This window comes from Ranitomeya imitator, chromosome 1, assembly GCF_032444005.1.
Source record: "Ranitomeya imitator isolate aRanImi1 chromosome 1, aRanImi1.pri, whole genome shotgun sequence".
Taxonomy (NCBI): domain Eukaryota; kingdom Metazoa; phylum Chordata; class Amphibia; order Anura; family Dendrobatidae; genus Ranitomeya; species Ranitomeya imitator.
The window spans coordinates 1,189,264,866-1,189,283,510 of NC_091282.1; the positions used below are offsets into that span (position 1 = coordinate 1,189,264,866).

The 18,645-nt window shown below is 47.2% G+C and overlaps 1 protein-coding gene across 2 annotated transcripts in view; it reads left to right on the forward strand.

Annotated features, from left to right (window-relative positions):
* Window positions 1-10,224, forward strand: part of EVC2 (EvC ciliary complex subunit 2) — a 205,874-nt gene extending 195,650 nt beyond the window's left edge. For both annotated transcript variants that reach the window (XM_069744826.1, XM_069744825.1), the window contains exon 22: window positions 9,859-10,224. In XM_069744826.1, the coding sequence (XP_069600927.1) occupies window positions 9,859-10,108 (250 nt within the window). In that variant the 3' untranslated portion in view covers window positions 10,109-10,224. The remainder of the gene's footprint in view (window positions 1-9,858) is intronic.
* Window positions 10,225-18,645: the final 8,421 nt, after the last annotated feature.

Here is an 18,645-nt window from a genome sequence, read left to right on the forward strand (position 1 = left end):
GAGTAGGGGCACGTCTCAAACTGGAAATGCCCAGTTGTCAATCATCCATAAATTTCAATGTGGAATATTAGGAGAACAGCGCAACTAAGAGATATAAGGAAACATATTCCAGAATTATTATATGGAGAATACATTTATTTACAGTAGTCACGTAAATTGGGCCATAGAAGGGTCATCCAGAAATCGTGGACAGATCGACCCCATGATATTTCTCCTATGAAATGTTTGTCAGAAGCTGGATGTGGCATTCTTTAGTCTTTGTTTGGCTTTTTCTTTCCTGTCTTATTTACATTCCTTACTGGTTTAGATATAATTAACTAACTTTTTGTCCTTTTTAAAAGGTTTAATAAGTTGCCGGCTTGCGTAAAAGCAGTTTCTAATAAAATGATTTGTCTGTGTAGTCAGAAATACTGCTTCTCTTGATTCTGCTGTATCCTGCAGATTCTTCTGTACTTATAGTACAAAAAAGGTACAAAGTCAAAGGAATTACTGTGTGTGTGTGAAGTTAAATACGGATCTATATTAATCGGGCTGGTGCTATGTAGTAGACTATTGCATATGTAGCTCTACTGGCAGGACAACTTTGCAAAGTTTTTCATGAACCTGCAGATGGACCTGCAGATGGACCTGCAGATGGTCCTGCAGATGAGCCTTCAGATGGGCTTGCAGGTGGGCTTTCAGACGGACCTGGATCTGGGCCTGCAGCTGGACCTGCAGATGGGCCTGCAAATCGACCTGCAGATGGGCCTGCATCTGGGCCTGCAAATGGACCTGCAAATGGACCTGCAGAGGGGTCTGCAGATGGACCTGCAGAGGGGCCTGCAGATGGGCTTTCAGATGGGCCTGCAGATGGACCTGTAGATCGGCCTGCAAATGGACCTGCAGATGGGCCTGCAGCTGGGCCTACAAATGGACCTGCAGAGGGGCCTGCAGATGGGCTTTCAGATGGGCCTGCAGATGGACCTGTAGATCGGCCTGCAAATGGACCTGCAGATGGGCTTTCAGATGGACCTGCAGATGGGCCTGCAGATGGGCCTGCATCTGGGCCTGCAAATGGACCTGCAGATGGGCCTGCATCTGGGCCTGCAAATGGACCTGCAGATGGGCCTGCAGATGGTCCTGCAGATGAGCCTTCAGATGGGCTTTCAGACGGACCTGCATCTGGGCCTGCAGATGGACCTGCAGAGGGGCCTGCAGATGGGCTTTCAGATGGGTCTGCAGATGGACCTGTAGATCGGCCTGCAAATGGACCTGCAGATGGGCCTGCAAATGGACCTGCAGAGGGGCCTGCAGATGAGCTTTCAGATGGGCCTGCAGATGGACCTGTAGATCGGCCTGCAAATGGACCTGCAGATGGGCTTTCAGATGGACCTGCAGATGGGCCTGCAAATGGACCTGCAGATGGGCCTGCAAATGGACCTGCAGATGGGCCTGCATCTGGGCCTGCAAATGGACCTGCAGATGGGCCTGCAAATGGACCTGCAGAGGGGTCTGCAGATGGACCTGCAGAGGGGCCTGCAGATGGGCTTTCAGATGGGCCTGCAGATGGACCTGTAGATGGGCCTGCAGATGGACCTGCAGATGGGCCTGCAAATGGGCCTGCAGATGGGCCTGCATCTGGGCCTGCAAATGGACCTGCAGATGGGCCTGCAGAGGGGTCTGCAGATGGACCTGCAGAGGGGCCTGCAGATGGGCTTTCAGATGGGTCTGCAGATGGACCTGTAGATCGGCCTGCAAATGGACCTGCAGATGGGCCTGCAAATGGACCTGCAGAGGGGCCTGCAGATGAGCTTTCAGATGGGCCTGCAGATGGACCTGTAGATCGGCCTGCAAATGGACCTGCAGATGGGCTTTCAGATGGACCTGCAGATGGGCCTGCAAATGGACCTGCAGATGGGCCTGCAAATGGACCTGCAGATGGGCCTGCATCTGGGCCTGCAAATGGACCTGCAGATGGGCCTGCAAATGGACCTGCAGAGGGGTCTGCAGATGGACCTGCAGATGGGCTTTCAGATGGGCCTGCAGATGGACCTGTAGATCGGGCCTGCAAATGGACCTGCAGATGGGCCTGCAGCTGGGCCTGCAAATGGACCTGCAGATGGGCTTTCAGATGGGCCTGCAGATGGACCAGTGGATCGGCCTGCAAATGGACCTGCAGAGGGGCTTTCAGATGGACCTGCAGATGGGTTTGCAGCATGAAGCATCCAGATCTGACAGCCTGGACCACAATAAAGCAGATGTAAGATAGGCCAACAAAGCTCCTCTGTCCCAATACCTTTGAGCTCCCTCCTTCTATAATTAAAAATTAAGTTAAAAAGGGGGTTTTAAAAATATAATACAGTTTCCTTAGGGGACTTGAACCTGTGATCTCTTGATTGCTTATTCTACGCAGTGTAATACTACAGTTCCCAGGAGTACCAAGGTGGCAACCATGGAGGTGTTCAGCAGGCAACCCTTTGACACCCTGCGATTGTATCGCATGGGGGGTGAAACCGTGACCTAAAAGTGGCATTTAAGGGGTAACAGCAACGCTTGAAGCTAGGTCCAGATGCTGCTTTCAGAGGACCATGATGGCAGTGCACGGAGATGGCAAAGAGGAGCTGTGACATCACCTATTGTGAATGAGAGGTCCTCTGTTGTCTACTCTTTCTAGAGATGTTACTTTTCATTTTGGAATAATAAGAAAATAACATGAAAAATGTTTTTCAAAATATATTTAACATAAAACCTTATTTAAGCAATAGGTCATTTTCTGCCGTCACATTCCCTTTACATTTGATAAAGGCTTTCTCAGGATAATGGATTAGCGCACAAGAGGTCCATTCCTGAGATCAATTTTATTATTTGTGGCACGAAAAATAGCAGAAAGCAGGACAGTAATGTGAAGAGACAGATAATTTGCTGTTTTGTGTGTTTTCCATCCATTAGCGCTGTCTTTTTGTGTGTGCTACGTGCCACCTCAGCAGGGGGTTCCTCCAGTGCAGCAGCAATGTGCAACCGCTGACACACTTTCCCGCACGCCAAGAGGTTTTCTAAATGTGTTCTCTTCCTTGTTGGACTGATTTACCATTACTGTGATCTAATCTCCATACTAATTACATGCTGGAGAAGTAGAGCATTGAGTTTTTTTGTAATTCAATAGAAAAAGTTGAGATAATTACACTGTCTTTATAGGGTTACTTTACATCCGTCACTGAGCTGCTGGACTATAAAGTCTCCTAACTGCATCATGTGATGCTTCTAGTGTATGTCATACAGTACAGACCAAAAGTTTGGACACACCTTCTCATTTAAAGATTTTTCTGTATTTTCATGACTATGAAAATTGTACATTCACACTGAAGGCATCAAAACTATGAATTAACACATGTGGAATTATATACTTAACAAAAAAGTGTGAAACAACTGAAAATATGTCTTATATTCTAGGTTCTTCAAAGTAGCCACGTTTTGCTTTGATGACTGCTTTGCACACTCTTGGCATTCTCTTGATGTCATGATTAAGGGAGCTTAGTCTCCAGAAACGCGTTGAGATTCTTACCCATATGGTTCGTGCTGAAGTCTGTATCCTCTATGTTCAAAGTTTGTGAATAAAGAAAACTCTTTTTTACGGATTCGGTGAAGCTGGACATTCTTTTCTTTTTTGTAATTTTTATTGCAAACTCAAAGCCGATGAACCAGTAGGAGTCATGGTTGATGAGGAATAAGGATTTTATTTAATTAAAGCTCTCAGCTTGTATTTTATGTAGACATTGTGCTTTTCCAATATACAGGTACATAGTTGTGCGGACCACATCGATCCATTCGATTTTCTCGTAATAAATAAAAAGGCATGCTTAACTTTATAAGTATATTATATAATTCCAACATGGGCAATCATGAAAGGATAAGAAGGTTTGTATGAAATAATGATACAAATCATATATGACAAAATAATTTAAAAAAATTTCACATGTGAAAAAAAAGATTTTGTACAAAATAAAGATAGAATATAATACAATAAATATAGAAAAGCTTCTCAAGAAATCATTGCTTAGATTAAGAAATCGAAAGTCTTTTAAAAAGTAATAGATGGGGGGGGGGAGAGGGCATTAAAAAAGGTAAAAATTTCCGGACAATCTTATTTATCAAAAATTGTAGACACGCAATTGAAGTGAACACAATGGGCAGACGTGTAAGTAGGTGCAGGGGTTGTAGTTTCACCAAAGCCCTGGAGACTAGGGCAAAATGTCCCTTAGGTTCATATGAGAAGACCAGTCATATTAAAAACTGATGATATTCTGGGGTCTTGTGTGAGATTTTGCATGAGGTTCAAATTACATCACAACTAATGTGTCTATCATGACAGTACTAAGATGGAAAAAGAGGCCATGTTGCCCATATTAACCAATCAGAGTCTAGTATTCTTCAAGTCCACTTAAAAAGTGAAAAATTAAGCAATATTTCTTTGTTTCCGATGGGCAACAAAACCCATTTTTCTCAACACCGGTTGAGACCCGGTGTTTGGTATTGTGAAAAAAAATCATCAAAGAGAGCAAACACTGTAGAAAAACCATGTAACAATGCCAAAATCACAGTATCAGATCTTAACCTGTTTCATTACCGCAATAACAGTATAACAGTTCTAGGACCCATAGTGCAGGAGCGAAGGTCCTCGTGATTTCCACATATCCAGTTAATACACACATATAAGATTATACATAAAAAGAGCCATACTAGGAAATGTGTGGCCCCGCCATGATTTCTACATCACACGATTGGCATTCTCTTGATGAGCTTCAAGAGGTAATCACCGGGAATGGTCTTCCAACAATCTTGAAGGAGTTCCCAGAGATGCTTAGCACTTGTTGGCCCTTTTGCCTTCACTCTGCGGTCCAGCTCACCCCAAACCATCTCGATTGGGTTCAGGTCTGGTGACTGTGGAGGCCAGGTCATCTGGCGTAGCACCCCATCACTCTCCTTCTTGGTCAAATAGCCCTTACACAGCCTGGAGGTGTGTTTGGAGTCATTGTCCTGTTGAAAAATAAATGATAGTCCAACTAAACACAAACCGGATGGAATAGCATGCCGCTGCAAGATGCTGTGGTAGCCATGCTGGTTCAGTATGCCTTCAATTTTCAATAAATCCCCAATAGTGTCACCAGCAAAGCACCCCCATACCATCACACCTCCTCCTCCATGCTTCAGGGTGGGAACCAGGCATGTAGAGTCCATCCGTTCACCTTTTCTGCGTCGCACAAAGACACGGTGGTTGGAAAGAAAGATCTCAAATTTAGACTCATCAGACCAAAGCACAGATTTCCACTGGTCTAATGTCCATTCCTTGTGTTCTTTAGCCCAAATAAGTCTCTTCTGCTTGTTGCCTGTCCTTAGCAGTGGTTTCCTAGCAGCTATTTTACCATGAAGGCCTGCTGCACAAAGTGTCCTCTTAACTGTTGTTTTAGAGATGTGTCTGCTGCTAGAACTCTGTGTGGCATTGACCTGGCCTCTAATCTGAGCTGCTGTTAATCTGCGATTTCTGAGGCTGGTGACTCAGATAAACTTATCCTCAGAAGCAGAGGTGACTCTTGGTCTTCCTTTCCTGGGGTGGTCCTCATGTGAGCCAGTTTCATTGTAGTGCTTGATGGTTTTTGCAACTGCACTTGGGGACACTTTCAAAGTTTTCCCAATTTTTCGGACTGACTTTCATTTCTTAAATTAATCATGGCCACTTGTTTTTCTTTACTTAGCTGCTTTTTGTCTTGCCATAATGCAAATTCTAACAGTCTATTCAGTAGGACTATCAGCTGTGTATCCACCAGACTTCTGCACAACACAACTGATGGTCCCAACCCCATTTATAAGGCAAGAAATCCCACTTATTAAACTTGACAGGGCACACCTGTGAAATGAAAACCATTTTCGGTGACTACCTCTTGGAGCTCATCAAGAGAATGCCAAGAGTGTGCAAAGCAGTCATGAAAGCAAAAGATGGCTACTTTGAAGAACCTAGAATATAAGACATTATTTCAGTTGTTTCACACTTTTTTGTTAAGTATATAATTCCACATGTGTTAATTCATAGTTTTGATGCCTTCAGTGTGAATGTACAATTTTCATAGTCATGAAAATACAGAAAAATCTTTAAATGAGAAGGTGTGTCCAAACTTTTGGTCTGTACTGTATGTGTCAATATGTTGTAGAAAGTAATACTGGATGGAGATGAGCAAATCTCAAATAATTAATTTTGGGCAAATTTGCTGATTTAATGCAGTGTGAATAAAATTGGTCCGAAGCAAAAGTACCCCGATTGGCATGAAAAGACGTTTATTATGCTCAGAGTCTGAAGTCTCTGCAGATCTCAAAACATCATTAACGGAAAGGAGAGAATAGGTTCAAAATAATAAAATGCATTATATTCACTAGACTTTCGACCTCATGTGTCCTTACTATACATCCTCTGCCATTGGCTCTCCCTGATCCCACTGCACCAGTCTTCAGTTTTTCTGGCACTCCCTTCCAGCACTGAGATCAGGGAATGTCCTCACGTGGCTATGTGGGGGGCAGTATACGTCATTGACGACAGTGATGTGAGTAACCTCTTCACGCTGTTGTTTGAGGCCTCAACGGTGATGTGAGGAGGTGGCTGGCTTCAGCGCCAGAAGAACCAAAAACCAGTGTGGGGGACTGGGGAGCTGCCTCAAAGGTGTCATCCAGATAGATGAAAGCCTAGGACAGTTGAGTATTTTGTATTATTATTTATAGCATATTTTTATAATTGTACAAGTGTTGTTTATTTTTCTTATTTAAATCAGTTCCCAGTCCTCAAAATAAGTCAGCAAAATAATAAAATCTAGAGATGGGCGAACCTAAACTGTAATTTTCGTGGTCTGTACTGAACATTTAGTGTCAGGGCACAGACTTCTCCAGGAAGTCCTTGTTACTGTTCCAGTTTGGCATCCTGAACATCAGCCGTTTCACACACGCTGTCATCTGTTTGACAGATCGGGAAACACAGATCGGCAGTAAGTTAGTTAGATGACAGCGTGTGTGCCAGCAGTTGTGACCAGCGGTAAAAAGGTTACCGCCCATCACAGGCTTCGACTGATGACAGAGTACTACTCTCATAGGTGTACGCCTGCTGTTGGTGAGAACAACGAGAGCATGCGCCGCTGATGGAAGTATTCATCTGCCAGCACCTCTGCTATAAATATTTATAAAAAATTATGTGTTCTGTTGTTTTTAATAACCAGCGCAGGCAAAACTGACAGCTGTGGGCTGCAATCCCCAGCTGTCAGCTTTATCATGGCTGGTTATCAAGAGTAGAGGGGTCTCAAGATGTTTTTTTTTTCATTATTTAAGTAAATAATTTTAAAAAGGGCGTGAAGTCCCCACCATTTTTGAAGACCAGCGAAGCTAAAGCAGGCTTGGCTGTTTGTCAAAAATAAAGGGGTCTCACACTCTTTTATTTAAATATATAATAAAAAAAAAAATGACATGGGGTCCCCCCCATTTTTGATAACCATGCAATCTAAACCAGACAGCTGGAGGCTGGTATTCTCAGACTGATAAGGGGCCATGGATATTGGGCCCCAGCCACTTCTAACTTTCCTGGTGCAGGGACAAGTGGGGTAATAGGTTTGAGGTTCATGTCACCTGTTTATGGCCGCTGACATCAACCTCAGAAGTTAGTAATGGAGAGGCTATAAGACTCCTCCATTACTAACCCCATAGATAGATTGTCAAAAAAAACCAGCCAGAATAAAATACTTTAATTGATATAATGGCACAGACCCCTTTATTTGAAATAAAAATAAAAAACACAGTTATTCTCACCTTTACGCCTAATCCACTGAAGCCCCATATCACCTGTAAAAGACAGAAAATAATAAGCAACCATAATACTCGCACTTACGCCCAATCCACCCATGCCCATGTCAGCTGTAAAAGAATAAAAACAATAAACAACCATATGCCTCACCTGTCCAATGTGAAGATAATCCATATCTGTCCCATGAAGATCTGGATGGTTTGGATAGCACTCACATTAGTGCTGCAATGCTATCAATGCCAGCCGGCTCACACTGAGACAGGAGCGTAATAACAGGAGCGTAATCACTATATCTATGGGTTCTCACGCTTCTGCAGTGTGTAGCGCTGAGGAGCCATGAGAAAGGTCACCAGAGTTCATAGCTGATGAACCTCGGTGATCTCACTTAAAGGGACACTGTCACCTGAATTTGGAGGGAACAATCTTCAGCCATGGAGGCGGGGTTTTGGGGTTTTTGATTCACCCTTTCCTTACCCGCTGGCAGAGAATGAACTTCAATCCAATATTGCAGCCAGCATGCAGCCAGCAGGTAAGGAAAGGGTGAATCAAAAACCCCAAAACCCCGCCTCCATGGCTGAAGATTGTTCCCTCCAAATTCAGGTGACAGTGTCCCTTTAAGGCAGCGAGCAGTGCCGTAAGTGAAATCTCTGGGAATAAACAGCTATGAACTCTGGTGACTTTTCTCATGGCTCCTCAGTGCTACACACTACAGAAGCGTGAGAACCCATAGATATGGGTTATCTTCACGTAGGACAGGTGAGGGATATGGTTGCTTATTATTTTCTGTCTTTTACAGGTGACATAGGCTTCAGTGGATTAGATGTATAGGTAAATATAACTTTATTTCAAAATAAAGGAGTCTGTGTCATTATTTCAGTTAAAGGATTTTATTCTGGCTGTATTTTGTTTGTGATTCTCACTATGGGGTTTGTAATGGGGCATCTTATAGACACCTCTCCATTACTAACCTTTGGGCATGATGTCAGTGGCCATAAAACAGCTGACATGAACTCCACAAATAATACCCCACTTGCCACCGCACTTGGGAAAGTAGGAAGAGCCAGACAAAGCGCAAGAATTGGCGCATCTTATAGATGCGCCTCTTCTGCGGTATCTGCAAGCTGCTATTTTTAGCCTGTGGGAACCAATATCCGTGGCTCCTTACCAGTCTGAGAATACCAACCCCCAGCTGTCCGCTTTAGCTTGGCTGGTTATCAAAAATGGCGGGGGCCCGATGCTGTTTTTTTTAATTATCTAAAAAAAATGTAAAAAAAACGGCGTGGGACCCCTCTATTCTTGATAACCAGCCATGATAAAGATGACAGCTAAGAGTTGCAGCCCGCAGCTGTCGCTTTTGTCTGTGCTTTTTATAAAAATAAATCAGATCCCATGGAATTTTTTTAATTTATTCATGGCACAGGCGCCGGCTGATGAATACTTTTATTAGCATCACCTGTTCTCGCTGTTATCCGCAAAAGCAGGCATACACAGATGAGAGTAGTACCCTCTCATCAGCTGATGCCTGTGACCGGTGGTAACCTTTTTACCACTGGTCACTGCTGCTGGCTCACTGCCGATCAGGGCCCATGTTTGCTGCGCTGTCACGCAAACAGCAGATGTTCGGGCCCCCAATTCTTCTGAATTGGGTCCGGGTTGGGTTACCGCTCCGATACCCTAACCAAACTTTTTTTAAATGTTCGCTAAACCCGCCAGACCCGAATATACACAGGTTCGCCCATCACTAGTGAAAACTGTACAACTATCACACATGAAGAATGAGGGTACTTACTATTATACTTATTACACTTGGTAGCAGCTCTCCCCAACAACAGGGGTCTGTAACGGAGGCTGTCTCGTCATATAAAAATGTTTACTCTTTGCCAGTATCATGATAACCAACGTGCATCCTCAAAAATACTGCAAAACCTAAAGGAACTGCGCAGATTATGTACTTTTGTAGTTTCTAGTATCTGGTAGGTAGCAGATATTTGCTAGTTGTTCTGGGACTTGAACCGCTCATTTGAGTCTTTTAATGTGTTGTGTTTCAGCATCCTGAAAAGGAAGAGATTACGGCCTGTGAAGCGTGTCTCGTTTTCACACTCAGACAGTCTCGCCAAGCTCCTGAAGGTCGGCCCACGCTTGGACCAATTTGGAAGTGCAGAGGCTTTAAATATCCCAGATACTGGAGAAAAACTGTTTATTTTCCGAGCTCCCAGTATGTCGCCTACTCCTGAATCTCGTCCCAAAAAGAAGCGAAACTTTCTCAATTCCAAGAAATCAAAAGCAGTTTCTACCTAGGGAGGATGAAACTGTTAAATATGTTATTTTTTGCTAATATTTATGAGGTTGATGTCATTCTTTCTTAAGCAATGATGAGTTCTTGTTTTTGTAAATAAATATGTACATAAATGAAATCTGATTCCGATTTTTCATGAATGATGGAAATGCCCAGCCACGTAGTATATTGCCCAGCCATGTAGTATATTGCCCAGCTACGTAATATACAGCACAGAGCCACGTAGTATATTGCCTAGTCACGTAGTATATTGCCCAGCCATGTAGTATATTGCCCAGTCACGTAGTATATTGCCCAGTCACGCAGTATATTGCCCAGTCACGTATTATATTGCCCAGCCACGTAGTATATTTCCCAGCCACGTAGTATATTGCCCAGTCACGTAGTATATTGCCCAGTCACGTAGTATATTGCCCAGTCACGTAGTATATTGCCCAGTCACGTAGTATATTGCCCAGTCACGTAGTATATTGCCCAGCCACGTAGTATATTGCCCAGCCACGTAGTATATTGCCCAGTCACGTAGTATATTGCCCAGTCACGTAGTATATTGCCCAGCAATGTAGTATACAGCACAGATCCACGTAGTATACAGCACAGAGCCACGTAGTATACAGCACAGACACGTAGTATATTGGCCAGTCACGTAGTATATTGCCCAGCTATGTAGTATATTGCCCAGCCACATATGTAACAGGTTAAAAAATAAACATACTCACCTTCTGAAGGGCCCTAATAGTCATGTCGCCTGTGTGCGGTGCACGCGGCAGCTTCCGGACCCAGGGTTGGTATGAGCGCAGGACCTGGGATGACGTCGCTGTCACATGACCGTGACGTCATGGCAGGTCCTTCTCGCACAGCATCCATAGCACCGGAACCTGCCACTTGCACTGCCGAGGACAGGACGACACGTCGGAGGGTGAGAATAACGTTTTTTTTTATTATTATTATTTGTAACAGTAGATCTTTTTACTATTGATGCTGCATACGCAGCATCAATAGTAAAAAGTTGGTCACACAGGGTTAATAGCTGCGTAACTGGAGTGCGTTACACCGCCCTCCGGTAACGCTGGCATTAACCCTGTGTGATGGCTGAATGGATGACTGGAGGGGAGTATGGAGCGGGCACTGACTGCGGGGAGGAAAGAGCGGCCATATTGCCACCGGAGTGTGGCCATCGCTGATTGGTCGTGGCAATGGCCATGGGCGTTTTGCCACGACCAATCAGCTACTTGGATTCCATGACAGACAGAGGCCGCGACAAATGACTATCTGTGATAGAAGGACAGACAGACAGAAGTGACCCTTAGACAATTATATAGTAGACAGCTACAAGAAATTACATTCTGTATCCGTATTTGGTCTCCCTGTACAGATAAAATCCAGCAGAACCCAGTGGTGCCGCTGCCGTCCCATTTAGAGCTTCGTGCAGAAAGTTATGGCCATCCATGGTTCCAGCCGGAAAACCATGCTCTCAAATATGGGAGGAGGGAGGCTGCACAAACCAGGGATGGGCACAGCATGTGAGAGGGAGCAGCCTAGGAGATAATAGGCAGCTCCTCATTTTGGACTCAGTTCCTCTACTGGCAGGAAGCCCATTAGCTGACGCGGCCAGAGAATCGCGTAACAAAGACTTGTGTAACAACTCTGCCGACATCACTACATGGCCTCCCATCCCCCACCTGCATTATAAACTATCTTACTTACCTCTCCAGGCTATTCTGTGGGTTCTGCTCTCTGTCTGCTTCATGTTGTGAAGCTCATGTCTCCTGCCTGCTCTTTGCATACTTCTTTGCTCTGTGCTTAGTTCGGCGGCCCCGGCACTTCCTGATTCTTGTAGTGACTGTGTGCACCTTCCTAAGGGGTCCCCTGCCAGTTGCCAAGAGGCATCAGGTACTTAAAGCATTTCCACCCCTAGGAGGATGCCTGAGCAACTTACTTCCTCAGTTAGTCTTTCTGCTGAGGTGGAAGTGTTATGACCTGGTGGTCAGGACAATAATGGACCTGGTGGTTAAGAGCACACGAAATGACCTGATAGTTACTGATAATAAGGATGAGCTCTGGGACGTGGGAACTCTGCTGACCGCAATCCCTAAACCTATCAAACACACTAGAAATAGCCGTGGATTGTGCCTAACGCTCCCTATGCAACTCGGCACAGCCTAAGAAACTAGCTAGCCCTGAAGATAGAAAAATAAAGCCTACCTTGCCTCAGAGAAATTCCCCAAAGGAAAAGGCAGCCCCCCACATATAATGACTGTGAGTAAAGATGAAAATACAAACACAGAGATTAAATAGATTTAGCAAAGTGAGGCCCGACTTACTGAACAGACCGAGGATAGGAAAGGTTACTTTGCGGTCAGCACAAAAACCTACAAAAAGACCACGCAAAGGGCGCAAAAAGACCCTCCGCACCGACTCACGGTGCGGAGGCGCTCCCTCTGCGTCCCAGAGCTTCCAGCAAGCAAGACAACAAATTAAATAGCAAGCTGGACAGAAATATAGCAAACCAAAGAAATACAAGCTGGAACTTAGCTTCTGATGGGAAGACAGGTCACAAGAACGATCCAGGAGTGAACAGACCAATACTGGAACATTGACAGGTGGCATGGAGCAAAGATCCAAGTGGAGTCAAATAGAGCAGCAGCCAACGAATTAACCTCGTCACCTGTGAAACTCAGAAACACCCACCGGAGGAAGTCCATGGACAGAACCAGCCGAAGTACCATTCATGACCACAGGAGGGAGCCCGACAACAGAATTCACAACAATGAAGGTTCTGTATTGCTCTTACTCTTGTGTCAGCCACCCAGAAGGGCTTTGTAACCTGGCCTGTACCCGTGTCCAGTATCTCTTGTATCAGCCACCCAGTGGGGCTTCGTACCCTGGTCTGAGTCCTTGTTTCTGTGCCTTGTCCCATTCCTGACCCTGTCTGAACCTAGTCCTATACCTGTTTCCGTTTATCCCTGTCTGTAGGCTTTCCTATTCCGCTGTTAGTTTCCTTGTGTTCACTCATCCTGCTCTTAGCTCTGCCTCCTGCGCTTCTCCCCTTAACTCCGCCTCCTGCAATTCTGGTCTTAGCTCCGCCTCCTACATTTCTGCTCTTTGCACCACCTCCTGTGGTTCTGCTATTAGCTCAGCCTCCTGCAGCTCTGGTCTTTACTTTGCCTCCTGCGGTTCTGGTCTTTGCTCCGCCTCCTTTGGTTCTGGTCTCTGCTACGCCTCCTTTGGCTCTGCCCTTTGCCCCGCCTCCTTTGACTGCTTTGTCCCACCTCCTGTGGGTCTTTGCTCCGCCTCCTGCGGTTCTGCCTTGCATCCGCTCCTTTTGGTTCATATCGCTGCCCTGTAACCAGTGTCTCTGCTCTCCGCTCCGCAACCTTGCAGTCCTGCTCTACTTCCGTTCTGCAACCTGCGGGTCAGGTCCCTACCTGTTCCCATATACCCGCCAGTCTGAACAGGTCCCTACCTGTTTCCATATACCTGCCCATATTCCTGTCCCTGCCAAGTCAGTGCCTGTCCTGCCAGAGTACCAGTCATGTCCGCCTGTCCAGCCAGAGTGTCAGCCATGCCCGCCTGCCTGTGTTTCAGCCATACCCACCTGCCTGTGTCTCAGCCGTACCCGCCTGCAAGTCAAGCCCATTGCTTGCTCCTGTCCTAGCGTTCCATCCCCCGGTGGGATCAGCAGCCACAGCCAGACACCACCCTGGAGTGGTACCTGGCAGCTACCTGCCATACTAGCCTGACCTCACCATCAGAGGCTCCAGTGAACAACACAGTAGCTGCTTAATCATGCCCCTTTCAGGGCAGTCTGGTTTGTGGCACAGTAGGGCCACAATCCCCTCGCTCACACCACCATGTCAGGGTGTGAGCGTGATAACTTGGACCTGTGATCCATCAGCGCCCCCGTCATCACATGCTACATAACACGGTAATTGTAATCTATCTGTACCCTACCCTGCCTTGTACTACACTCCTGAATGTATACTTGTATATTTGCTCTTGAAAATATATACCTGTGTCTTTCTAGTGTGCCTTTCAGCAACTAAATATAAAATTAATCTTAGGTTGCTCTTTTATCTCGATTCCTGAATCCTGAAGTACGCACGCTCGGTTGGTTATTATACGCTACCCCGGGGTTGGTTTCTGACCCGATATAAGCCTGTTGTCAGACGGGGCTTATATCTAATGAGGAACAGGTGGCAGCATACCGTACTGTTAGTGAGGAACTCTAACAGTGATGGCCGGGAGGTTTATATATATACTGTGTGTATATATATATATATATATATATATTCCCAGCCTGAAATGGTGATGTCCAGTATACCCCTCCCCCCAATGGGAGAGCCTCAATTACTCGTACCTACAAGGGAAGCCTTTCCGGCGACTATTTGCCCTCAGTGCAGTTCCCTGAGTAGCCTGGGGTAAGGTGGTGGCGCCAGAGAGCCGATCCCTGCTGGGCCATTCTCTCCCCTCCACAGAGGTGAATGAAGTCGACATACCCCTTCCCCTGTATGATCTGTCACAGTATTCCAGACTCTAGTTTGGGGAACTCCACCTTCTGTGCTATCCTGCTTCGATCCCTGCTGCCCCGCTGACTTCACTTCATCTGCCTCACTGCTCCCAAGATTGCCGAGGGTGCTTTGTCTTCGCAGCCTACGTGCCATCCTTGCAGCTGCACCAACACACAAGGTCGGCGTACTCACACAGACCTGAGGCTTAGTGTGTCCACTTCACAAGGTGAGCCTAACGGGTTTGAATTACGGAATCTGATCCACAAAACTGGGAGAGAATTGGACCTGATTAGGGGAATCGACTCACGGATCTGATTACAAATGAATGTGTGAATGGTTCAATTAAACTGTGCAGATAAACTGAACACAGATGAGAAAAACGGATAGGGGAATGTAGCCTCAGAAGTAAAAAGAAAAAAAAACACATTCCCTTCAAAGGTTTTTTCTAGCTTTTTATTTTTTTTTCTCAATTTAGAAATCCGGATAGGTTAAAAGGATTCTCTAGTATTAAAAAAAAAATGGCTGCTTTCTTTCACACCTGCACCACCCTGTACAGCATTGTGTATGGAAATTCCTTTTTTAGGGTCCGTTTTTATCAGGACAGTCGTGGCACTATTTCTGGATGATAGCAGCCATGTTTTTCTAACCTCAATATTGCCTGCAAAAAAATAAAAAGGTGGTGGTGATGTAAGGCTGCATGTAGGTGCTCGGCCATGAAGCTCCCGGCGGGGGCATTGGTTTTGTGCTAATGTTAACTGCAGAAGAGATCTGGAAAAGCGTTGGCGACTTTTCTGCCTTCTGCTCCTCCGCACTCAGTGATCCTACTGAGTGGCTGCGGTCCTTTCCAATTCTCCATTTCTCACTCACTGGTGATGGGGGAATATTTAGGAGGGAAGAAATATCATGAATGGACTTGTTACCCCTGTGGCTCCTATTACAGGTCTTCGCTGATATCACTGAGCTCTTTAGAATGAGCCTTTCCTTCCCAAGTGTTAGTAAAGGCAGACTACATGGTGAGGGGCTGGTGGTTAAACACCGGGGGAGATAGGGCCAGAGGTCATACAGCAATGATAATGGGACTGAAGGATAAACCTGAACCACTGATAACGTTGTCTTCTCATACTTTTTTCTATTGCAGACCTGGTCCGCACCATGCCCACCCGCTCACTGTCTCCATCTGCACTGATTTCATTGGTGGAGGAGGGGCCTCCGCCCACTTCCTCCACCAATCAGCGTTTGGTTAACGGTTGACACGATGATGTCATTTCATCACATCAGCTGTGTAGTCAGCACACCGGAGACACCGAGACAGGAACAGAAGCAGAGCGCCAGGGAACGGGATCAAGGTGAGTAGGAAGTGGCTTTTTATTTTCATGTTTATGGGATGTTTGAATGGACAAGGGGAGGAGGCCTCATAAAGGACATGGGGAGGCTGTGTGGGGCTCATCCTGTAAATGGGGAGGCTGTGTGGGGCTCATGCTGTATATGGGGAGGCTGTGTGGGGCTTATGCTGTATATGGGGAGGCTGTGGGGCTCATCCTGTAAATGGGGAGGCTGTGTGGGGCTCATGCTGTATATGGGGAGGCTGTGTGGGGCTCATGCTGTATATGGGGAGGCTGTGTGTTGCTCATGCTGTATATGGGGAGGCTGTGTGGGGCTCATCCTGTAAATGGGGAGGCTGTGTGGGGCTCATGCTGTATATGGGGAGGCTGTGTGGGGCTTATGCTGTATATGGGGAGGCTGTGGGGCTCATCCTGTAAATGGGGAGGCTGTGTGGGGCTCATGCTGTATATGGGGAGGCTGTGTGGGGCTCATGCTGTATATGGGGAGGCTGTGTGTTGCTCATGCTGTATATGGGGAGGCTGTGTGGGGCTCATCCTGTAAATGGGGAGGCTGTGTGGGGCTCATGCTGTATATGGGGAGGCTGTGTGTTGCTCATGCTGTATATGGGGAGGCTGTGTGGGGCTCATGCTGTATATGGGGAGGCTGTGGGGCTTATGCTGCATATGGGGAGGCTGTGTGGGGCTCATGCTCTATATGGGGAGGCTGTGGGGCTCATGCTGTATATGGAGAGGCTGTGTGGGGCTCATGCTGTATATGGGGAGGCTGTGTGGGGCTCATGCTGTATATAAGGAGGCTGTGGGGCTCATCCTGTATATGGGGAGGCTGCGTGGGGCTCATGCTGTATATGGGGAGGCTGTGTGGGGCTCATGCTGTATATGGGGAGGCTGTGTGGGGCTCATGCTGTATATGGGGAGGCTGTGTGGGGCTCATCCTGTATATGGGGAGGCTTTGTGGGGCTCATGCTGTATATGGGGAGGCTGTGTGGGGCTCATGCTGTATATGGGGAGGCTGTGGGGCTTATGCTGCATATGGGGAGGCTGTGTGGGGCTCATCCTGTATATGGGGAGGCTGTGTGGGGCTCATGCTGTATATGGGGAGGCTGTGTGGGGCTCATGCTGTATATGGGGAGGCTGTGTGGGGCTTATGCTGTATATGGGGAGACTGTGTGGCGCTCATGCTGTATATGGGGAGGCTGTGTGGCTCATGCTGTATATGGGGAGACTGTGTGGGGCTCATGCTGTATATGGGGAGGCTGTGTGGGGCTTATGCTGTATATGGAGAGGCTGTGTGGGGCTCATCCTGTATATAGCGAGGCTGTGTGGGGCTCATGCTGTATATGGTGAGGTTGTGGGGCTTATGCTGTATATGGGGAGGCTGTGTGGGGCTCATGCATTATATGGGGAGGCTGTGTGGCTCATGCTGTATATGGGGAGGCTGTGTGGGGCTCATGCTGTATATGGGGAGGCTGTGTGGGGCTTATGCTGTATATGGATAGGCTGTGTGGGGCTCATCCTGTATATAGGGAGGCTGTGTGGGGCTCATGCTGTATATGGGGAGGTTGTGGGGCTTATGCTGTATATGGGGAGGCTGTGTGGCGCTCATGCTGTATATGGGGAGGCTGTGGGGCTCATCCTGTATATGGGGAGGCTGTGTGGGGCTCATGCTGTACATGGGGAGGCTGTGTGGGGCTCATGCTGTATATGGGGAGGCTGTGGGGCTCATCCTGTATATGGGGAGGCTGTGCGGGGCTCATGCTGTACATGGGGAGACTGTGTGTGGCTCATGCTGTATATGGGGAGGCTGTGTGGCGCTCCATGCTGTATATGGGGAGGCTGTGTGGGGCTCATGCTGTATATGGGGAGGCTGTGTGGGGCTCATGCTGTATATGGGGAGGCTGTGGGGCTCATCCTGTATATGGGGAGGCTGTGTGGGTCTCATGCTGTATATGGGGAGGCTGTGTAGGGCTCATGCTGTATATGGGGAGGCTGTGGGGCTCATCCTGTATATGGGGAGGCTGTGGGGCTTATGCTGCATATGGGGAGGCTGTGTGGGGCTCATGCTGTATATGGGGAGGCTGTGTAGGGCTCATGCTGTATATGGGGAGGCTGTGTGGGGCTCATGCTGTATATGGGGAGGCTGTGGGGCTCATCCTGTATATGGGGAGGCTGTGGGGCTCATCATGTATATGGGGAGCCTGTGTGGGGCTCATGCTGTATATGGGGAGGCTGTGTGGGGCTCATGCTGTATATGGGGAGGCTATGTGGGGCTTATGCTGTATATGGGGAGGATGTGTGGGGCTCATGCTGTATATGGGGAGGCTATATGGGGCTTATGCTGTATATGGGGAGGCTGTGGGGGGCTCATGCTGTATATGGGGAGGCTGTGTGGGGCTCATGCTGTATATAGGGAGACTGTGTGGGGCTCATGCTGTATATGGGGAGGCTGTGGGGCTCTTCCTGTATATGGGGAGGCTATGTGGGGCTTATGCTGTATATGGGGAGGCTGTGTGGGGCTCATGCTGTATGGGGAGGCTGTGTGGGGCTCATGCTGTATATAGGGAGGCTGTGCGGGGCTCATGCTGTATATGGGGAGGCTGTGCGGGGCTCATGCTGTATATGGGGAGGCGGTGTGGGGCTCATGCTGTATATGGGGAGGCTGTGTGGGGCTCATGCTGTATATGGGGA